Here is an 18,012-nt window from a genome sequence, read left to right as displayed (position 1 = left end):
CTGAAATGTGTTAGCCGAGATTTTACCTGGCAACAACAAAAAACAAACAGAAAATCGTGGATTATAAAACCAAAAATGTTAATCACACACCACACAGGATAAACTCAAATTTGCAAAAGTATGTTTATTTATAAGCAATGATGGCAAGATTTCTAGGTGAAATAGAAGGTTCAAAGAGTGGAACAACTCTAGAATTTATTCCATTTTCCCTTAACAATTCCACTCGATCGTCGATAATTGCTGACTCAATCGCTGGAGCAAACATGCATCGGAGAACTTCAAACGAATCGAACTGAGAGCTTCGGAGAGAAGAGACATGAGCGGATAGTTCAGATTGTGGAATTATCTGGAAATTAGATAGAAGTTTAGTAATTTATGTTAAAAAAATATTTAATATTAACCTGCAAAACTTTATCCAGTAAATGATTTCCCCGGTTTGCCATAGCTTTTCGAATATATTCTTCAAACGTTGTCTGATTCTCAATACATTTTACCTGAAATGAGAAAAATTGAATTTAATAGCTAAATTTCTAAACTATCGGGCCTACCGAACACATCCCGATATTCCGATCTTCTGGCAACTCGGAAACTTTCCAAATCCATTTTTCCAGATATGATCGAGCATATCGTGAAAGATCAATCTTCTAAAAATAGAAATTTGTGATAAGAAATAATTATTAATTTATACCTGTTTCAGAAATCGTTCCTCAAGATTCTCGTTGTTGTGGCAAGCTGCTTCTCGAAGTAAATAGTCTATTTCGACGTTTTCCCATTTCTTGCTCAATGGAAAAACTGTTGACTTTCCAAAAGACGTCTGCAAATTAACTGAAATTATTTTTTAAATAATTTTTTAAAACCTACATTTTCAGAAATCTCTCGTTCATTTTCATTATTTTCTGGTCGTAAAAAATGAAAGCATTGAAATTCTTTGTGGTAACAACATCCAAAAAGCACTAGGGCTTTCGATTTTTCACTTTTTTGAAAAACTTTGAGAATTGTCGACGAAAAATCTCCACAACAATGGAGACCGACCAAAATTGCAGAGTTTACAGCAAAATCATCGATTTTCAAAGCAAGATCTTCGGTTACAAAATTGGTGTATCGAATTGGTGTTGATTTGACGTTGAAATTTTCAATGCGAGATCCGATTTTTGCAGAATCCAGAAGTAATTTCTCATCGAGCGAGTTTGCAGCCAATGTGAACTGAAACGAGTTTTTTTTTGGATTTATGTTCAAATATTTGTGATTTTGACGCACCTGTTGGTTTCCTTCCACAGCCATAACCGATATATTATTATGAATTGAGATCATACGTGATAAATGTCCAATTCCAGCACCAATATCCACCAGACTGTCTATGGGATCTGCAAAATTCGACAACTGATTCGAAAAGTTTATTATTTTGAATACCTGCCGAATCTTTCTGGAATATTTGAATTTGTGAGATTAATTCCACAATTCTATCAATTTCGTGTTGTTTCTTCGCTTTAATCCTCTTCCTTACCAATCCATTCGCCGACGATATTGTACGGAAAGATGCCTGAAATTGTTAATTTTATATTTTAAAATTTCAAGATTATAACTACATTTAACCCATCTCTTGTGGTTCCTGTCCATTGACGCCAAAGATCTGAAGGATTTTCCACACATTTCCTATTGTATTCGAAAAGTTTAAGATTTGCTTTCAAGTCTCTCAGAGAATGTGGAATAGAGGCGCAATCAGCTGACACAAGATTATCCGATGAATTTACGAAGACTATGACGTCTTCAAGCTGAATATAATTTTAGATTAGATACATTTTTGTTCTAACCGATTCTAGATTCAGGTACTCTCTCCATTCATCTTCAAGCAAATCCCAAGACGACGAAGCAAAGTATTCGATGCTACGACTATTCAAGATCCTCCGATACTTCGAGACAACTTCATCGAATTTGGAACTTTCCATGAAACTCAAGTTACAAAATTACATTTTTTGTTCCAAACCATTCTAACCAAGGTACTAGAGACAATAATTTATGTTTTTGTTGCAATCGATATGTGATAGGGGAGTATATATAGTTCATTGAAAACATTAAATGATTTAACAGTGAAGTTTAGCACTTCTCCTCGATGATGGCTTCCTTGACAAGCATAAGGGTTGGAACTTCGGTTCCATCAACATCTCTGTACTCGATGATGGCGACTTGACCGTTCTCAGCTCCCTCAGCGGCTCTCTCTCCAATGAAGAAGGCGAGGTTCTTGAAGCGATCCTTGGCGAGAAGGCTGACAACCCATCCTTGAATCTTCTTCTTGAAGGCATCGACATCAGCCTTATCACGGTTGTTCTTCTCCATGTGGTCGATGACGTTCTTCATGAATTTCTTGATGTATGCCTTGAACATACTGGCATCCTCGTAGCAGTTCATCTCAACGAGCTTGTGGTTAAGGACAATATCGATACCACGCTCGACGTGCTCGTCAGATCCATCATCCTCGGCTCCTTCCTCAGCAGATGGGTTGGATCCAGCCAAAACGATCTCTCCTTCCTTGCGGACAACGTGCTTTCCCTTGAATTCGTAAACAAGATCATCAACCAACTTCATTGGGAAGGAGTCGGACGAGAGCTCATCATCTGAAATTGTTCGACAATCATTATCAATCTATAAACAAACAGCATCACATCTACGGCAAAGTTCACAGAACAAAATTTGATCGTCATCCATTTACCACACGTAACTCGCCAATTTGACACCCATGACTATACAAATTAGGGCAACAATGAATTCACAGCAAAACGCAGCGAACTCATGAAGCGATCTAAAATGCACAATCACAGTCAAACTAGCTTAAGGAGTGTGGAAAACTTCTTCAGAAAAAGAAATCTTACCGGTGAAAATATCCTTGTAGATCAGCATTTTTGAAGGATGGGGCCAGTAACTGAAATTACGAGATTAAAAATTCAAACAAGAAACAAAAAAATAGAGATATAGTTAAGTGTTCGATAACACCACAAAGAAAAGTAATTAAAAACGCTTTTTTTGGAGATAACATTTCATTAACAACAAATTCAGAACAACTTGTGGATTTAGTCGAAGAGACCGAATCCCATGTCGTCGTCGGATTCCTCCTTTGGCTCTTCCTTCTTGGCGGCTGGAGCAGCAGCAGCTGGGGCAGCGGCGGCAGCTGGAGCAGCAGCAGCGAACTTGCTTGGGTCGGCAATGAAGGCCTTGATGGTCTCGGCCTCCTTGAAGGAGACATCGGTGACGGCAGCAACTCCCAACATGTTTTGAAGTCCGTTGGCCAAAGAGTGGGCGACGGAAGCGAGAGTTGGGTAGTTGACGGCCAACGAGACGGAAGCGACATTGCGAACTCCAGAAAGGAAACGCTTGCGGAGCTCCTCGGTGGTCATGTCCAAAACTTCTGGAGTGTAGAGGGTTCCATCATCGTAAACTTGGCGAACGACCAATCCATATGAGAACGGAGTAACTCCCAACATGTTGAGAAGAGCAGATTCGGAAGCTCCGACCTTATCTCCTTCCTTGATGAGATGGACCTAAAATGAAAACATTACAATATACTATTAAAAATGAAAACTAACGTCGTTCAAGATTTCGATGGTACCTCTGGCGATCTTGGTTGGGATCTGAAGAGCCTGGAAGAAAGAGGTCTTTTCTGGTCCCATTCCAGTGTTCTGTGGTGGAAGCTTGACGTCGCATGGAGCGATGGCACCAGCCTTGGCTGGGGCTCCTTTACGGTTTTCCAAAAGCTTGGAGCGGATTTCTCCGAGATCTTCCTTGGTGAAAACGAATCCGACGTTCTCGACGATGTGTGGCAACAACTTCTCAAGGGATGGATTCTTTCCGAGGTGTCCACGAAGAGCCTTACGGATCATGGTGTTCTTTCCCATAAGGATCTCAGCATGTCCTGAAAATTACGATTTAAAGGAATTGAGAATATTAAAAATAGTAACCTCTCATGGCTTGACGAATCTCTTGCATTTGCTTGGATCCAACGTTGTCAACGCCGACGAGAAGGCATTTTGGGTATTCCTCGAAAAGCTCGACAAGCTTGGTGAAGTAGTTAGCCTTCCAAGTAGATCTGTCTTCCCTAACCATCTTGGTGAATTAAGGATCGCGTGCGGTTACGTTTTAAAGACTGAAAAAATAAATTATATTAAAACTGAGGTCTGAAAATGTACAATTTTGAAAATCGGTGGTTTTAGTGCAACAGAATTGAACGGATTCACATTTTTGAATATAAATTAATCAAATTTTGAAAAAATCGATCACATTTTCAACAAGGAAAAGGAAAAACAGTGAAAAAATTTTAGGAACACTGAATGTTTCGCCTCTCAACAACAGAAAATGTGTTTCGTCACGAGACCCTCAAGGCGGCAGCAGCCATGCGCCTTTAACTTTTCTCGTAAATCGACACCAGAATTATCATTAATTTTGTTGAAAGTGGAGGGAAAACCTCCAAATCATGATATTTCTAAATAAAAAACAGAGAAATTATTGATTAATTTCAACACCAATTAAAATATTCGAGTCCGGTGATGTCAAAATCAGAAAATCGGTGTATATACTTCTACATTTAATCAGTTTTCTTTTTAGAATGATTTCGCTCGTCGCCGAGCTCGGTTCTAATATAAATTTTTTTGAATACTGTAACTCCTGGTTGGGAATATTAGATATGATCATTTATAAGGGTGCGGACGTATTGAATGTGTGGCGCTTTCAAAAATGTATAAAAGAACGACAAATAATTTATTGAAATAGCTGAACATCGCAAATAAAGTTACTTTACACCATAAGAAACAAGAGACAAAAAACCAGGAAAGAATAATTTCTTCAAAGCGATGTGATAACTTGATCGAGCTCTTCGTTCGACACTCTTGTGAATTCTCCGATTGGACGCCCCTTCGCGTCAACTGTTGGTTTGATAACAACGACTTCGACATTGGCGGAGTTCAGTTTCTCTTCCATCACCTGCTTGAGAATGGCCAATGCCATCTTGAGTCCTTCCTTGATAGTCAGAGCCTGAAATAAAATACATTTTCCTGTATAACCATATTTGACGAAATTACATCATGATATTGCTCCTTGAGATTCTGCTCAGCTCCATCGCTAGCTGCACCGATCGATTTAGCCTTACAATCGATGAAAGTTCCAGATGGATCGAGATGGAACAGTTTGGCTCCTTCTTGGTCTACACCAGCGAACAGCATTGCTACACCAAATGGACGAGACATTGATGCTTTGACGTCGTCGTCTCCAAACTGAAGAGCTAGATTGGCGACCGACTGAGTGACGTCTTCCACGCGAATTTTGCGGTTATAAGTGAACCAGAAATTTTGAGCCTCGATCTGTGCCCGTTCGACCAGAGTGCGCGAGTCGGCAATCAAACCTGCGAATGTGACGCCTGAAACAATTCTTATAAATTAAGATGATAAACAGTTCACAGAACTAACCAATATGTTGGTCGACCTTGCTGATTTTCTCGATCGCGTCATTGACCATCAGCTTCGATGTCGATCTTTTCTCAGCAGCGAGAAGAACACCTTCGCTCGTCTTGATTCCAATGCTTGTAGATCCGAGTTTGACGGCCTCAATAGCGTATTCCACTTGGAACAAACGCCCTTCTGGAGAAAAAGTGTTGACTCCACGATCGTACTCGCTGCGAGTGAGGAACATGACTGGCTGAAATGTAAATAAATTATATTCGAAGCAACATTGGACATATTGAAGCACAAAAAAATGGAAGAGGTGGGATAGTCGTCGCGAGTAAGAATGAAAAAGTTAAGAAGAAGAGAGCGAAAGGGCGCCAATGAGATTGCGAAGTCATCATCGCGTCGAGACCCAGTAAGCGATTAAAAGAAAGCGCCTTTAAAAACCTTTTACTACTGTAATTTCTGAAATCAATTTTTAAAATAAACGTTTTAGAAAAACACAAAAACAAGCTGAAAATAGGAAGTAACAGGTTGCAGTGAGATGCTGACAATTCGCGGCGTGCGCGTCGCGGTGTCTGCGTCTCTCGTGTTGGCGCGAAAGGCAGAATTTCGAAATGAAATTTTTAAAGAAAGTTTTATGATGAATATTAAATAGTTGGAATCAAAAGTAATTTGGGAATATGAAACTATTCAACACGTGAGATTTCCAATAACGTATCAAAGAGGGAAAATGAATATGAGACTCGCTTACTAATAGATTTTTCGTCTAGCTATATTTAACGCTAAAAGCTTTTAAAAAGCTCTATAGGAAAATAATCAAAGTGTCGGGAAATGTAAGTTCTTTGAATTGAATGGTTCTCATGTTTTTTTGTTGTATTTACAAAAATAACCAGTTAATTAATAATTATTTGTCAACATTTTTATATCCGCACCCGATAAAATCGAGAGAAATGAACGTTCATGAACAAATCTTTGCAAAAAAATGCAACAGAATGTGGAAACAGTGAAAATAAAACAGTTGTCCTGATAGTGAGAATCCCCGCGGCACCAATGACGAAGTTCGGAACAATTATATAGAAACTCTTCAATTCATGTTTATTATCCAAGTTTTTGTTTTGTGATTTAGTATATTATTCTAATTTGTGACACATTTATAACTGCTCAGAAGAGCAGGCCACTACGGCTCCAAAATTCATTGGCTCCGTGCGGTCATCAAGTCATTAGAGGACTGCTTCACGCTCGCGACCTGCCCGTCTCCCTTTCATCGCAGTTGGCATCTCTACCAATTTGATGGGAATTACGAGATACATACTGCAGAAATGATTCTGTATAGTATGGTCTCGATGAAAGCAGCGCTGGTCTTCGAGGTGACAGAGCGCGGCGGCCGACACATCACGGGTTCCGCTCGCTTCCAAGTTGGACGTGAGTGCCGGCCACGCCCATGTATTGGAATCAAAGAGAAAGAGAGCCGAGACAGCTGAGAGCATTGGAATTGAAATTTTTAGTCTTCGAATAATAAAACAACCTTAAAAACGCTTTCTATTATAAATAATTGTTTTTAAAAATTTTAAATAAGTGAATTTCATTTTTCCTGATAAAACGCGAGTTTCAAAACAGCTCACTTTTGGACAATTGGCTTTAGCCGAGACTAAAACCGTTTCCAAATAAACACCAAAAAAGCCAATCCACACATGTTCATAGGAACAGACACTTCATTTTCAGGAAATATACATCGTGAGGAAGACCAAAAATGAGGTTTACATTGTAAAAAAAGATTACGAGTGGTCTTAGTTCAGACGTCTGGACAGTTTTTGGTATAGGAGAAAGGAAGCTAAAAACTATACAAAAAAACGAAATGAGGGGAATGCGTTCGTTTCTTGGAACATGTTGGGTTTGTGAACACTCCATCGCGTGAAACTCGAAATTTCAGATGATTTACACATGTTTAGTTCTATTTAAGAATGGAGGTATTAATTGGAAGGGGATGGGGGGTGGTTGTAGTTGAGGGATGAGGAAGCGGGTGAAGAATGGATGATGTAAATGTCTAGAAAATGAATATAAAACGAGAGAAGAGATGTACCCGCGGAATGAAAGTTTGAAAAAGGTAAACGTTTCCGATTTTAAAAAACCATTGAAAAAAAAATCGTCACTGTGAAGAAAAAATACCAAGTGGAGAGCGAAAAAGTGAGAGGAGGGTGTGGAACATAAAAAAGTACTGGATGACATGAAGATCTTTGAATTGGGAGTTATCCTTCTGTTTTTGGAGGTGTGTACCATCCAGATTTCGCATGAATTTGCTGGAGGGACTTGAATGATTGCTGAGCACGAGCCATTGAATACGTCGATGTGTGCTGAAATATAAGATTAGAGTTTTCATTTAAAAACATTAAATTTTCAAATTACCTTTGCGTCAAACGAAATTCGAGCACGGCCTTTTACCAAGGTAGCAGCAATTTGAAGAATGCAACTCTCAATAGAGTAAGCTGATGACCATCCTTGTTTTGTTAGAAGTTCCATGCATATTGCGCCGCCACCCAATACGAATCCTTGATTGATCTAAATAGGATAATATAAGTTTCAATAAAAATATTCAAAGTTAGAGACTCACATGTGGAGCAACAACTCTGACGAACGGTGGATCACAAGGGAACTTCTCATTGAACGTGAAGCTGAACAACAAATGATCCTGGTTATGATCCTTCTTCAACTTTTTCATGTCTTCGAACAATGGTGAATCCTCATCAACTTTGTGCAACTTGATCCACCATTGATATAAATTCTCTTCCTTTTCCAGTTCAAACGTATAAATTCCATTTTTAAAGTGCTCACTTCGGTGAATATCGCGAATCTCTTTCATCAAACGATCTGTAGCTGTGATTGAACCTTGAACTTTCCCATCCAAATGCTGCTGTCTATTAATTTTTGAAACTTTGTCGAGCATATCGAGACCTTCTTTCGAAACTCCAACATCGTGTTGAGATGTTGGATCTTCTTCAGCCATCTCTACTATTTCGATGTCACCGTCCGCATCTTCATCGTCTTCTTCCTCTTCATCATCATCGTCAACTTCTCCATCTCCAGCCATGTCGTCGTCGATTGGCTGAAAATTGTTTTTGATGTTAAAAACGAAAAACTGAATTAAAACTAAATTACCTCAGATGTGGTATCACTAATATCACTTCCACGACCTTCATCGATATCATCCCTGACAGGTGGAGCAATTTGAGGTAATTCACATGGCATTTGGAGGTTGTAGAAAGAGCAGAGATCGGATACCAATCGATGAACTTGGTGCAAAATGTTCGTCGACTCTTCAGTTTCGGTGAGCCGTTGAAGAGACATTCCGATGACTGGAACGTCATCAGATTCGGAAAACCAGATTGGCGGTTGACGTGGATAATTCTCTTGAATGTTAGCTGTCACAATAATTCCCTTGTTTTCAGCATTAATGAATTTCATCGATAGCTCATCAACCGAGGCAGACAGTATCTGAAATTTAAAACTAGAAAACTGATAAGAACGTTCAATATACCTGAAAGCGATTGTGATTTTTCGGAAATAGTTTTTCCAGAACCTGAATGTCTTCTTTTAGTTTTCGAAGACACGCCATCCTCTTCTGATTTTCGCTACCTGAAAATATGCGAGTATAGTCGTAAAATTAAGTTTTTAAATGCAATTTTAACGATTTGAAAAAGATAAGCCACCAGTTTTCCCAAGCATACTGTTTCTTTCTTTCTATTGTTTCGAAATATTTATAAAGATATATAGCAATTTTCGAAACATGTGAAAGATTGCGATTCACGACCGCCCTGTCAACGAGAGCGTGGACCGAGAATCGATCGATACTTCGGAGGAGAGACGACAACAGGCTGGAAGATAGTGTACTCAAGATGCGAAACGTAGACGGTTAGACAACCGAATGAAAGGCACCAGCCAGTGAGAAACTCGTCTTGGCACGGGCACACTTGGGGAAAGATATGAGAGGTTGAGAGAATTAGAGACAATAAGAAGAGAAATAGACGCAGGTGGAGTGAGAAGTTACGTGATTAATAGAGATAACGAGATAAATAACAATGATCTTTATTCTGTGAGTTCCTGATTAAAAAGTTCAATGAGACAGCTGAAATTCAGTTTGTTATCGATTAATGAAATAAAAAGATTTCGAATACTAAATTTAGAATTTTAAACGATAAGTTTACGTTTATCAGTAAACAAAATATAAAACTGAACTGATAACACATACTATACGAATCAATATAAGGAATATTTGAACTTTACTAAAAAATTCTGATTTTTGAAAAGAAGAAATACAATCGATGCTTTGATGATGCCAGAGACCGCAGTGGGGTAAGAAAAGAATAAGAAAGAGTGGGCAAATAGTGAAATATAAAAATTGTCGCATTGAGAGAAAAAAAGACAAATGAAATGATGTAGAGGGGAGAAAATGGAACATCCTAATGGACGCTCTTGCAGAATAGCTCACACTGATCGGCAGCGCGTTGTTTATCGATCGGCACAGTGTGGGAAAATAATACAATTGAGCAGGTGACATTTCCCCCCGACAGTCCCATTCAATACAAACGTATATTTCATACAAGAAATCAATATTTCAATTTTTGAGAAAGAAAAGCGAATTAAAGTTCGAAAAAATTACATTTAAATCAATATTCTGTTAACGAATATGGCCTAGAAGTTGCGTGGTGGCCTAGGATTCATTTGAGCGCGAAATTCAAATTCAGCCACTTTCGTCGATTTCAACGGCAAAATGCTTAATGTTAACGGATTTTTTCCGTTTTTCTTTTGCAATAATTGGAAGTTTGAGTACAAATACTACATTTTAAAACAATTTCCCCATTGACGATACTCCTTCTTTAAATATTGATGAAAAACAGGTGGTTCTTGTTTACCACTATAAATGACCATCAACTTATCATATCAGATGACCCAACAAAGAGAGGAAGAGGCAGCAGACTGAAAACAGCACCTAGTTTTTGGAACCTAACCAAAAGTAGAAGTACTAGACAACAAGTACTTTGTATATATGTTCGAAAGTACAATTTTCTTTGTTACGACATTCAGAAACACGTAAAGCCCATAAAAAGAAACCTGTTTTGAGTGGCGGAGATGAAACACGCACGGAAAGTGCAATCTGATCAATGTGGCTGCGGGAATTGAGACGAGATACATAGAGCAAAAATGAGGGTTACAGGATCTAGAAAATGAAAGAAAGCTTGAAACGAGCTCGTTATCTTGTTATTTGGAATTGTAGGTGGGAAAGGAACATTGAGCATTATGCAAAGCTTAAAAATTTCACCAAGTGAAATGCATAGCTTTCTCATGTAGAGCAAAAAAAGTGGATGAAAAGTTTTTCACAGCCCGGCACTCAGGCCCACGCAGGCCCGCACACGTCTTGGACGAATCGACCGCAACTAGCTGACTGTCGACAGTGATCGTTCGGAAAAAGAGAGAAAGAAAAGAGGAAATAGTGAGGTAATAGTATATGGAGCAGACACATTATTACAGAGACAGTAGTTTCTTTTCTTGCGCACATTTCCTGTCTTTCGAAAAAAGAGAATCTGGGAGGTGTCTGGTTGCGACACCGATTAGGAGATACAATCGAGACGAAGATACGCAGAAAATTAAACTCTGAAAGTTGTGATGAACTTAATTTATAGATAAAATTCCATGTATTTTGAGGAAAATGATACATTTTTTGAATATCAGAGACACGAAAATCGTGAAAATACACTTTGCTAGATGAGATCATCGTCTAACTCTTCTAACTCTGGAAGTGACGGGGAGTTTCTCTCACAAAACACGTCATTTCACTGAGAATAGACAGCTGCTCTGTGGTCTCTCGTTTCTCTCTTATCTCGTATAAAAGCATGTTATTCATATAAAACCACTAAACAAGGAAGAAGCTGAGTCAGATGGAAAAGTGAAAAATGCTCCCGAAATTCAGAAAACTATCGAAACCGAAATGATAAATTTTAGAAATGCCGTTCTCCATGTGACATCACTTTTTTCGTATTTCTATGATAGCAAATGTATTTTTCGCTAAATTTTTTATATCTAATCACGTGAAGTTTGATTCCGTCACAAAGAACAATTGCTGACAGGAGTGGAAAGATCGAAATGACACTCAACTTGTGAACGCGCCGCGCTATACGTTCGAAAATAGTGAATTCTGATACGAAATTAGAGTTCAATTCAGGGATTTCAGATTCTTACATGGAGGAAACTGTAATTAAAACAAAAAAGAAGAAAAGTTTCTGCGAAAATTAAAGAAAAAAACTGTTTTCAAGATTTTGCGCGCCGTTTGCAATATTGCGTATTGCGCAACGAATTTCACGCAATTTCACACAATGTTCTCTGCGTTCTCTGCGATACTTCCTCGCTTTTCAGCAAATTCAATTAATAAAATAGAAAAATTATGTTCGTTTTGTATATTTTAAGTTTGAAATCAATTTTACTCAACTTTTAAAAGTTAATCCTGAGTTTATAAATCTAGAGCCGACCGGGGGCGACCCTTCGTCGTTTAATTTTATCAAGACACAAATGTCAAATGAAAAGCCCTGTGGGAGTAGTAGAAAAAAAGGAAAAATATTTATTGTTTCGAAATAAATTCCTACTAAAACTATTTAACATGATATTCAAAGTATTTTGTAAGTAGATAATCTCATAAAGATCACAAAAACGGTTAGGATAATGCCAATTGAAAATTTTGAACGCGTATCTAAGATATGGCAAGTAAGAATAATCAAAGTGAATAAATCTGCAAAATAAAGTGTACAAGTGTAATAAATCGTGTTATCGTTGAAGCTTCGATACAATCTTCGCTTGTTTGCTGTAAGAATCCTTTTGATTCTCAATTGTGCTCAAAATGTTCCGATCAACATCAATAATGCTTCCAATAAAAGAATCCTTGTATCTCCAATTCAAATAAGCAACGCCTTTTGAACATCTTGTCAGGTTCCATGGACTGTCGTAGATCAGAGGCGAGTGCCACATGGCAAAAGTTAGCTTGTCTTTACGCCTGAAATATTTTATTATCAAGTAAAATATGAAATTGTATTGAAATTCGAAATTTTTACTTTTTCTGCCAACCATGAAATATAAAGTCAGTCTCTGACCAAACAGAGTTAGTGAGCCAACCATCTCGAGCCCAGGAAAATCGACCCTAAAAGTATAGTTTTTAACTGAAGAAAATATAAAGAAATTTAAAAAAACCTTCTCTAATATCATAATTTCTGGTATTCTATTAGCTTTTATCAATTGATGTGCACAAACTTCGTAAGTCGATAAGCTCTCGTAATCTTTCGCCACTTTCCAGAAATTATTTTCACAAGAATCAATTTTATTCTTCAATTCGAGAGGCCCTTGACGTAGAATTACGCTCTGAAAAATATGGTAAAATTGTTAATCTTTTTCTCATTTGAGACTAAAGCTTACATGGATCGCCCCATTATCAGATCCATGAAAAGATTTTGGAAGTTGACTTTCAAAAGTCGCCCAGTACATCAAGAATTGACGAGACCAATGAGAATTTCGAACCAAATAGGATCCAGCCATCACTTCGTGATTCATAATTCGATTGTAGAATACAATTTGAACCTGAAAACAAAGAAAAAATAAAATATATTTTTCAGAGAATTTATAGCAAATAACCTACATTCTGATCTTTAGGAATATATTCTTCAATCAAGTGATTCGGATTGATTACACCCATGTCACCATCAAGAAAAAGAAGCCACGTATTGGAAATTGAAGACATTTTCAGAGAAAGAATGCAATGACGGCGGAACATGAACTGAAAATGTTACTTAATCCTCAATAGACCTGGTTGTTTCAAGCTCACATCAGCCTGCTGACACTTTTCAGATATTTTCTTCTCATTTTTCCCATGAAAAATATGAACATCGTACTCGAAATGTCTTCCATAACATCTGACAGTGTCCAGTGCCATTTGATATTTTTCTTCATCTTCAAAACTATTCAGGACCACCACTATTCCAATATTTTCAATTTTATCTGGAAAATTTTAATTATTGGATAAATAGATTTTCGCGATTTTAAAACCTTTTCTTATCACTGAAATATTTCTGATAACTTCATGATCATACTGATTGGCAAGATAAATGTATCCTTTTCCAAGATGAAGCTCTTCTATTAATATCACTCCAACTACAAAAGTTACCAGCCCAATTGATGTGTATCGTTGAAGAGCCCGCATTTAAAGATCAATATTCAATTCAAGAGAGAAAACACCGAAGCATACTGAAATTAAAAAATTAAACTAAGGAAAAAAGAGTACTGTAATTCATACTCTCGTTGCAGCGGACTTTTCATAACTTTTCTCACGATTTTCAAAATATATAAGTTTTTATTACATTTGAAATTTTTTAACATTTTAACAATTAAAAAAAAGTTTTTTTCGAAAACACTAAATATGAAAAATTAATAAAAATCTTACACAAACTAAAGTTTAAAACTACAGTACTACCCCTTGAATTTAATAAAATCTTGCCGTGCCAAGACCTTGTACCGTATTTCTGGAGCAAAAGTTTGTATCTGGACAATAAATAATTTTTTTCCGTTTTTTTTGGAAAACACAATAATTTCGCAAATTGTGAGTCTTAAAGGCTCATGTACAATTTTTTGAAATAATATTTCAGTCGTTTCGAGGATATCCTAACTTTGGTTAAAAAACAACATGTGGAGATGAACCATTACATTCGAAATGTCTAACCAAATTTTGAATAAACTTTAAAATTTCATTGTGAAAATTATTACACATATGGGAAAAATTCCTAGATGCTTTATCAATCAGTTAGTTCAGTTCACAACCAAGTAGCTAATACACGAAAAACGACTATTGTACATTATAAGTTACAGAATTTTCAGAAAAAAAGGACCATCGGGAACGGAATACACATGAAATGGCACATCAGAAGTTTATTAGTACATTTTAAATGCTGACAGGCTTTCCCTTCACATTCTTTTTGACGAATTCGGTGAAAGTTCTCAAAAATTTCGGATATTCTTTTTTGTAGACGTGACGAAGAGCTGCAGTTGGTACCCATCCGCCGGGGTGAACTGAAAATTAAATTTAAAAATTAAAAAAAAAGAAAACTATGGTATTACCTTGCGAAACATAAATAATATTGCATTTAACATCATCTCTCGTTAATTTTCGATCAATATGTGGATCCTTCACTGTAGTCTCACAGATCATTGATACCGTTAGTCCAACTCTCACAGAAGATGAGGATCCAAGCTGAAAGTTTCAGTTACAATTGATTTAATGTTTTTTAAATTCAAAAACCTACCGGAACATCGGCTCTTTGAATATCTCTATTGCACACAATATACAAATCATGTGCTCCATCCCTCTTGTGCTCATCAACTCGTCGAATGTGTGAAACGAATAATGATTCTCTCGGTGCAGCAGGCCAAACTGTTTTATGTTTCTGATGTAGAACCACAGAATCCGGTGAAATGTGCTCAACAACGCTCATCGCTTCCAGCGTATGGTCCCATTGCATTTTATACCGTGCATCATAGAAATAATGCATGAATTCCAGTGCAGTGACACCATCAACTGCATGTATCGCCTTTAATGGATCAACAGGAACACCTCCTTCATCTTCAATTTGTCTTGTATACATTCTCATTGGACCGTCTTCAGCGAACAGACTCCATACATTATCCTCAGCACCGGCAAGAGCATATCTAGAAATATTGAGAATTTGAAAATGATTTTTAAAACGATAAACTTACTTGAGCTGTTCTAGAGCGAGCTTATCGATTGTGGTGTAAAGAGAGTGTTCTTGGCTCACGAGGAGGTCGTCATAGTGACCAGTAACTGGGTTTCCTTCCTGCAATAGCACATGTTTTAGTAGAGAAATATGGAAAGTTTGGCAAAAACTCTCGTTTCTGCGAATTTTATTTTAATTAATTTTTTATTTATAGATGTATTTATTTAAAACTTATATTAAAATTAAAAGGCGCGTACACTTCTCGCATTTAATAAAAAAGGCGCTAAAAATCGCAAAATTTTGCATCCTTGTAATATGAGCTTACAATTCTGAAGCTAGTCTTCTTTTTCTCTTCCTCTGGAACAACTATATTTCCATTTTTCTTGTCTTCCACCTCTTCTTGTCTTTTTTCAACGGTATCTCCATTTTTCGAGTCCACATCAAACTCGTCGGCGTCAAAGAACTCATCACAATCACTTGTCTGAATGAGAAATATGCAAATTTGCAAGAATTGTAAATTTTAGAAATTGTCTGGCGTATTTTTTGCGATAGATTCATAAATTTTTGATCCGAAATTGATATAAAAAATGTATTTAGAAAATAATTTCTTTAAACTTTAAATTTTGCAGTAAGTTCTGAAAAATGCTCAATAACAGTGCCAAGCTTTCGTTACACTGATCGGGGAGCAAAATGACTTTGAAGCAAGTATAGAGCATTTTTAGAACATTCTAAAACTTATCTGAGAGTTATTTTTTTACTGAAAAATTGATTTAACATAATCTTATAGATAAGAATTAGGATTTTAAAACTTTTTTGGATTTTCTTTTCTCGAAATTAAATTTACATATTAACAAAAAACTCACCACATCAATATCAGGTCTTGCAATAATCGTAGAAGTTGTCATTGTTGAATTATCGTCAGACATGTATTCTTGTTCAACAATAGATTCACGACGAAGAACAGAAGAAGAAACACTTCTAGTTGCACATAAAGGTTCCCGAAATGGTGGTGGAGTGGATGAAGAAGAAGATGGAATGTTTGGTATTACCACCTGAAAATTATTTGATTTAATTCTCAAACTATCAGCAAATTGTTACTTTAGAAGTCTTGACGAGATCCACGATATGATTAATATTAACAATCAATGCTAAATGTGTTGCTTTTACTGATAGAATCGTGGCTTGTGGGACAATACAACTGGCTCCACCTTGTTCCAGAAGTCTTTCGATTGATGTCATCTGATCCTTGCACATAGTTCGGTATGCTTCGAGTTCGGAGAGTTTCGTGGCAAAAAGCTTCGTTGATTCATTATCATCAGATTTTTGATTATTAGTAGCAAGAACTGAGGAAACCGATGGATTACGGGAATGACTTTTAGTGCTAGTCGAGCTATAATCCGAATCGTTTTGTACCTGAAAATTATTGATTTTCCCATTGAAGTTTTAACTTGATTTCTCTGATTCTAAAAGTAGAATTTCGAAGTGAACGATTTTTTATATTTTATAGCCTCGTACTATTCCCGAACTTTCAATTGACTTTTGTGTGCCACCGTCCGTACTATATATTTACACGGGATGACAAAATCAGGTAAAGATCAACAATGGTGTTTTTGATGTAAAAAGGAACATAAGAGAGGTGTTTGAACTATGATCGGAGCATATTTAAACGAAGAATATACAACTTTTTATCTCGTAATTACTCCGAGAGAATCGCTGGGGAAGTAATTTTTTGAAAAAATTATGTTTTAAAAATACCAAATTCAGATTCAGAAAACACTCACTGTTTCCCGGACAACTGATCGCATCCATAGAAGTTTTGACTGTGAATTCTCTGCTTTCAAATACCAGACAACGTTTTCGCCCATAGATATTGAGAATTCGTTTTCATCAAATTCGTGGGCCTAAATTTTTAAATATACAAGAACTTTCTGAGAAATCAATAAAAGCTCACAGCTATTATTGCACTTTTGAGAAATATGCTTCCTCTGCATCCGTGGGATTTTTCGGCTTTTGACAGATAATAAACAAGATTTCCCTCTGTGATTTCAAAGTATCGATCTTGCCATCCATTCACGTAGTTTGTCCATTTTTTCATCACCCCATTCGTGGGAAGGACACTGGAATGAGATAAATTATATTAGAATTTATCATTGAAACAATTTCTGTAATTTAAAATATCTACAAAACTCACACTTCGCTCTCCATCGGCTTCGTTCGCGAATCAGCAGGTGATAAATGATAAGACAGAGGCTCTCTTTCCGAGAGACTTTCCCCGTTTCGATACAGTTTTGCTCTCACTTTGTTCTGCAAACAAAGCTCACGGTTTGGTAGGCAAACAGTTAAATGGTAGTCGATGGCAGAAAAGAAAGAGTATAGACAACCTTACATTTAGTCGATTCTAAACATAGGGCGTCGAAGGTGGCGAATATGGGAGAACCGGTTTCCTTGTACTGCAAATAGTTTTGTGAAGTAGTGTCTGAAACGAAAAAAGAAATTTGCGGAGCCAGGTCATCAAGCATGAAATAAAGTTCGACGCGTAACGAGGCACAATAGTTTAATGGGAATATGCAGAGCGTTTGTGCTTGTTGCATGGAGACACGAAAAGCAGACATAAGTCATAGAACTTGAGACAAAGTGTAATAAACTATTTATGTCACACGCGTTTTTTCAGATATCAAATGCAGCGATTCACTTCTCAATGTGTTTTGACGTTACAGGTGACGTTAAATTCCGATTTTTGTTCAATAATCCCGATGAAATTTCATATGAAGAAAACCAGTTTGACAGAACATAATTCTCGCAAAAGGTTCAATTGGTGTCCAAAA

The 18,012-nt window shown here is 37.0% G+C and overlaps 7 protein-coding genes and 3 non-coding genes across 12 annotated transcripts; 1 reads left to right on the top strand and 9 right to left on the bottom strand.

Annotated features, from left to right (window-relative positions):
* Positions 1-108: 108 nt before the first annotated feature.
* Positions 109-1,950, bottom strand: F25H2.12 (Methyltransferase domain-containing protein). 2 transcript variants are annotated; one of them, NM_182028.5, is made up of 9 exons: positions 1,812-1,950; positions 1,587-1,765; positions 1,411-1,540; positions 1,258-1,364; positions 862-1,203; positions 689-814; positions 549-644; positions 402-494; positions 109-346 (listed from the first exon to the last, which is right to left on the bottom strand). In NM_182028.5, exons 1-9 carry the CDS (start codon positions 1,837-1,839, stop codon positions 125-127), a joined length of 1,323 nt encoding a protein of 440 aa, NP_871828.1. In that variant the 5' UTR covers positions 1,840-1,950; the 3' UTR covers positions 109-124. The 2 variants fall into 2 exon arrangements, with proteins under 2 accessions (NP_871828.1, NP_492768.1); NM_060367.6 differs by having other exon boundaries at positions 113-346; positions 1,587-1,772.
* A 43-nt stretch (positions 1,951-1,993) lies between these two features.
* tct-1 (Translationally-controlled tumor protein homolog) lies at positions 1,994-2,917 on the bottom strand. Its single transcript, NM_001392937.2, has 2 exons — positions 2,868-2,917; positions 1,994-2,612 (listed from the first exon to the last, which is right to left on the bottom strand). The coding sequence occupies exons 1-2, from the start codon at positions 2,893-2,895 to the stop codon at positions 2,095-2,097; spliced, it is 546 nt and encodes a 181-aa protein (NP_001379177.1). The 5' UTR covers positions 2,896-2,917; the 3' UTR covers positions 1,994-2,094.
* F25H2.14 lies at positions 2,617-2,842 on the bottom strand. Its single transcript, NR_003381.1, has one exon. It is a non-coding gene; the product is annotated as a small nucleolar RNA F25H2.14 (small nucleolar RNA).
* On the top strand, positions 2,812-2,944 carry F25H2.16. Its single transcript, NR_050510.1, has one exon. It is a non-coding gene; the product is annotated as an Unclassified non-coding RNA F25H2.16 (non-coding RNA).
* Positions 2,945-3,011: 67 nt separating this feature from the next.
* rplp-0 (Large ribosomal subunit protein uL10) lies at positions 3,012-4,135 on the bottom strand. The gene is made up of 3 exons (NM_060365.11): positions 3,951-4,135; positions 3,579-3,904; positions 3,012-3,533 (listed from the first exon to the last, which is right to left on the bottom strand). The coding sequence occupies exons 1-3, from the start codon at positions 4,093-4,095 to the stop codon at positions 3,066-3,068; spliced, it is 939 nt and encodes a 312-aa protein (NP_492766.1). The 5' UTR covers positions 4,096-4,135; the 3' UTR covers positions 3,012-3,065.
* A 593-nt stretch (positions 4,136-4,728) lies between these two features.
* On the bottom strand, positions 4,729-5,679 carry pas-5 (Proteasome subunit alpha type-5). Its single transcript, NM_060364.7, has 3 exons — positions 5,451-5,679; positions 5,067-5,401; positions 4,729-5,019 (listed from the first exon to the last, which is right to left on the bottom strand). The coding sequence occupies exons 1-3, from the start codon at positions 5,671-5,673 to the stop codon at positions 4,831-4,833; spliced, it is 747 nt and encodes a 248-aa protein (NP_492765.1). The 5' UTR covers positions 5,674-5,679; the 3' UTR covers positions 4,729-4,830.
* A 906-nt stretch (positions 5,680-6,585) lies between these two features.
* Positions 6,586-6,763, bottom strand: F25H2.15. The gene has a single exon (NR_024288.1). It is a non-coding gene; the product is annotated as a small nucleolar RNA F25H2.15 (small nucleolar RNA).
* A 362-nt stretch (positions 6,764-7,125) lies between these two features.
* ubc-25 (Ubiquitin-conjugating enzyme E2 25) lies at positions 7,126-9,059 on the bottom strand. The gene is made up of 5 exons (NM_060363.7): positions 8,962-9,059; positions 8,583-8,918; positions 8,038-8,529; positions 7,833-7,985; positions 7,126-7,780 (listed from the first exon to the last, which is right to left on the bottom strand). The coding sequence occupies exons 1-5, from the start codon at positions 9,037-9,039 to the stop codon at positions 7,676-7,678; spliced, it is 1,164 nt and encodes a 387-aa protein (NP_492764.2). The 5' UTR covers positions 9,040-9,059; the 3' UTR covers positions 7,126-7,675.
* A 2,963-nt stretch (positions 9,060-12,022) lies between these two features.
* On the bottom strand, positions 12,023-13,706 carry F25H2.7 (Nucleotide-diphospho-sugar transferase domain-containing protein). The gene is made up of 7 exons (NM_060362.2): positions 13,509-13,706; positions 13,288-13,460; positions 13,102-13,239; positions 12,882-13,043; positions 12,660-12,827; positions 12,524-12,609; positions 12,023-12,465 (listed from the first exon to the last, which is right to left on the bottom strand). Exons 1-7 carry the CDS (start codon positions 13,660-13,662, stop codon positions 12,240-12,242), a joined length of 1,107 nt encoding a protein of 368 aa, NP_492763.1. The 5' UTR covers positions 13,663-13,706; the 3' UTR covers positions 12,023-12,239.
* Positions 13,707-14,190: 484 nt separating this feature from the next.
* Positions 14,191-17,663, bottom strand: cert-1 (Ceramide transfer protein; the record flags this gene model as incomplete). 2 transcript variants are annotated; one of them, NM_060361.8, is made up of 11 exons in its annotated part: positions 14,191-14,525; positions 14,574-14,706; positions 14,759-15,161; positions 15,210-15,307; positions 15,513-15,668; positions 16,051-16,239; positions 16,286-16,600; positions 16,969-17,088; positions 17,139-17,304; positions 17,379-17,491; positions 17,574-17,663. In NM_060361.8, 10 exons carry the CDS (start codon positions 17,390-17,392, stop codon positions 14,398-14,400), a joined length of 1,722 nt encoding a protein of 573 aa, NP_492762.1. The 2 variants fall into 2 exon arrangements, with proteins under 2 accessions (NP_492762.1, NP_001431035.1); NM_001444142.1 differs by lacking the exons at positions 17,379-17,491; positions 17,574-17,663 and having other exon boundaries at positions 14,398-14,525; positions 17,139-17,282.
* Positions 17,664-18,012: the final 349 nt, after the last annotated feature.

Source organism: Caenorhabditis elegans, chromosome I, assembly GCF_000002985.6.
Source record: "Caenorhabditis elegans chromosome I".
In the NCBI taxonomy this organism is placed as follows: domain Eukaryota; kingdom Metazoa; phylum Nematoda; class Chromadorea; order Rhabditida; family Rhabditidae; genus Caenorhabditis; species Caenorhabditis elegans.
Note: the sequence above shows the minus strand (reverse complement) of the source record. Positions and strands in the feature narration are given on the sequence as shown.

What these genes read in the sequence shown, in the direction of transcription:
- F25H2.12 (NM_060367.6), bottom strand. Translation starts at nt 1,946, where the DNA reads ATGGAAAGTTCCAAATTCGATGAAGTTGTCTCGAAGTATCGGAGGATC. An exon ending in CCACAAGAGATGGGTTAAAT is followed by an intron (nt 1,541 to 1,586) that starts GTAGTTATAATC and finishes TAACAATTTCAG; the next exon opens with GCATCTTTCCGTACAATATC. An exon ending in CTGTGGAAGGAAACCAACAG is followed by an intron (nt 1,204 to 1,257) that starts GTGCGTCAAAAT and finishes AACTCGTTTCAG; the next exon opens with TTCACATTGGCTGCAAACTC.
- tct-1 (NM_001392937.2), bottom strand. Translation starts at nt 2,895, where the DNA reads ATGCTGATCTACAAGGATATTTTCACCG. An exon ending in CTACAAGGATATTTTCACCG is followed by an intron (nt 2,613 to 2,867) that starts GTAAGATTTCTT and finishes GAACAATTTCAG; the next exon opens with ATGATGAGCTCTCGTCCGAC.
- rplp-0 (NM_060365.11), bottom strand. Translation starts at nt 4,095, where the DNA reads ATGGTTAGGGAAGACAGATCTACTTGGAAGGCTAACTACTTCACCAAG. An exon ending in GATTCGTCAAGCCATGAGAG is followed by an intron (nt 3,905 to 3,950) that starts GTTACTATTTTT and finishes CGTAATTTTCAG; the next exon opens with GACATGCTGAGATCCTTATG. An exon ending in CCATCGAAATCTTGAACGAC is followed by an intron (nt 3,534 to 3,578) that starts GTTAGTTTTCAT and finishes TTTTCATTTTAG; the next exon opens with GTCCATCTCATCAAGGAAGG.
- pas-5 (NM_060364.7), bottom strand. Translation starts at nt 5,673, where the DNA reads ATGTTCCTCACTCGCAGCGAGTACGATCGTGGAGTCAACACTTTTTCT. An exon ending in CAAGGTCGACCAACATATTG is followed by an intron (nt 5,402 to 5,450) that starts GTTAGTTCTGTG and finishes GAATTGTTTCAG; the next exon opens with GCGTCACATTCGCAGGTTTG. An exon ending in TCAAGGAGCAATATCATGAT is followed by an intron (nt 5,020 to 5,066) that starts GTAATTTCGTCA and finishes ATTTTATTTCAG; the next exon opens with GCTCTGACTATCAAGGAAGG.
- ubc-25 (NM_060363.7), bottom strand. Translation starts at nt 9,039, where the DNA reads ATGGCGTGTCTTCGAAAACTAAAAGAAGACATTCAGGTTCTGGAAAAA. An exon ending in TTAGTGATACCACATCTGAG is followed by an intron (nt 8,530 to 8,582) that starts GTAATTTAGTTT and finishes AACAATTTTCAG; the next exon opens with CCAATCGACGACGACATGGC. An exon ending in GAATTTCGTTTGACGCAAAG is followed by an intron (nt 7,781 to 7,832) that starts GTAATTTGAAAA and finishes CTTATATTTCAG; the next exon opens with CACACATCGACGTATTCAAT.
- F25H2.7 (NM_060362.2), bottom strand. Translation starts at nt 13,662, where the DNA reads ATGCGGGCTCTTCAACGATACACATCAATTGGGCTGGTAACTTTTGTA. An exon ending in TATTTCAGTGATAAGAAAAG is followed by an intron (nt 13,461 to 13,508) that starts GTTTTAAAATCG and finishes AAAATTTTCCAG; the next exon opens with ATAAAATTGAAAATATTGGA. An exon ending in ATATTCCTAAAGATCAGAAT is followed by an intron (nt 13,044 to 13,101) that starts GTAGGTTATTTG and finishes CTTTGTTTTCAG; the next exon opens with GTTCAAATTGTATTCTACAA.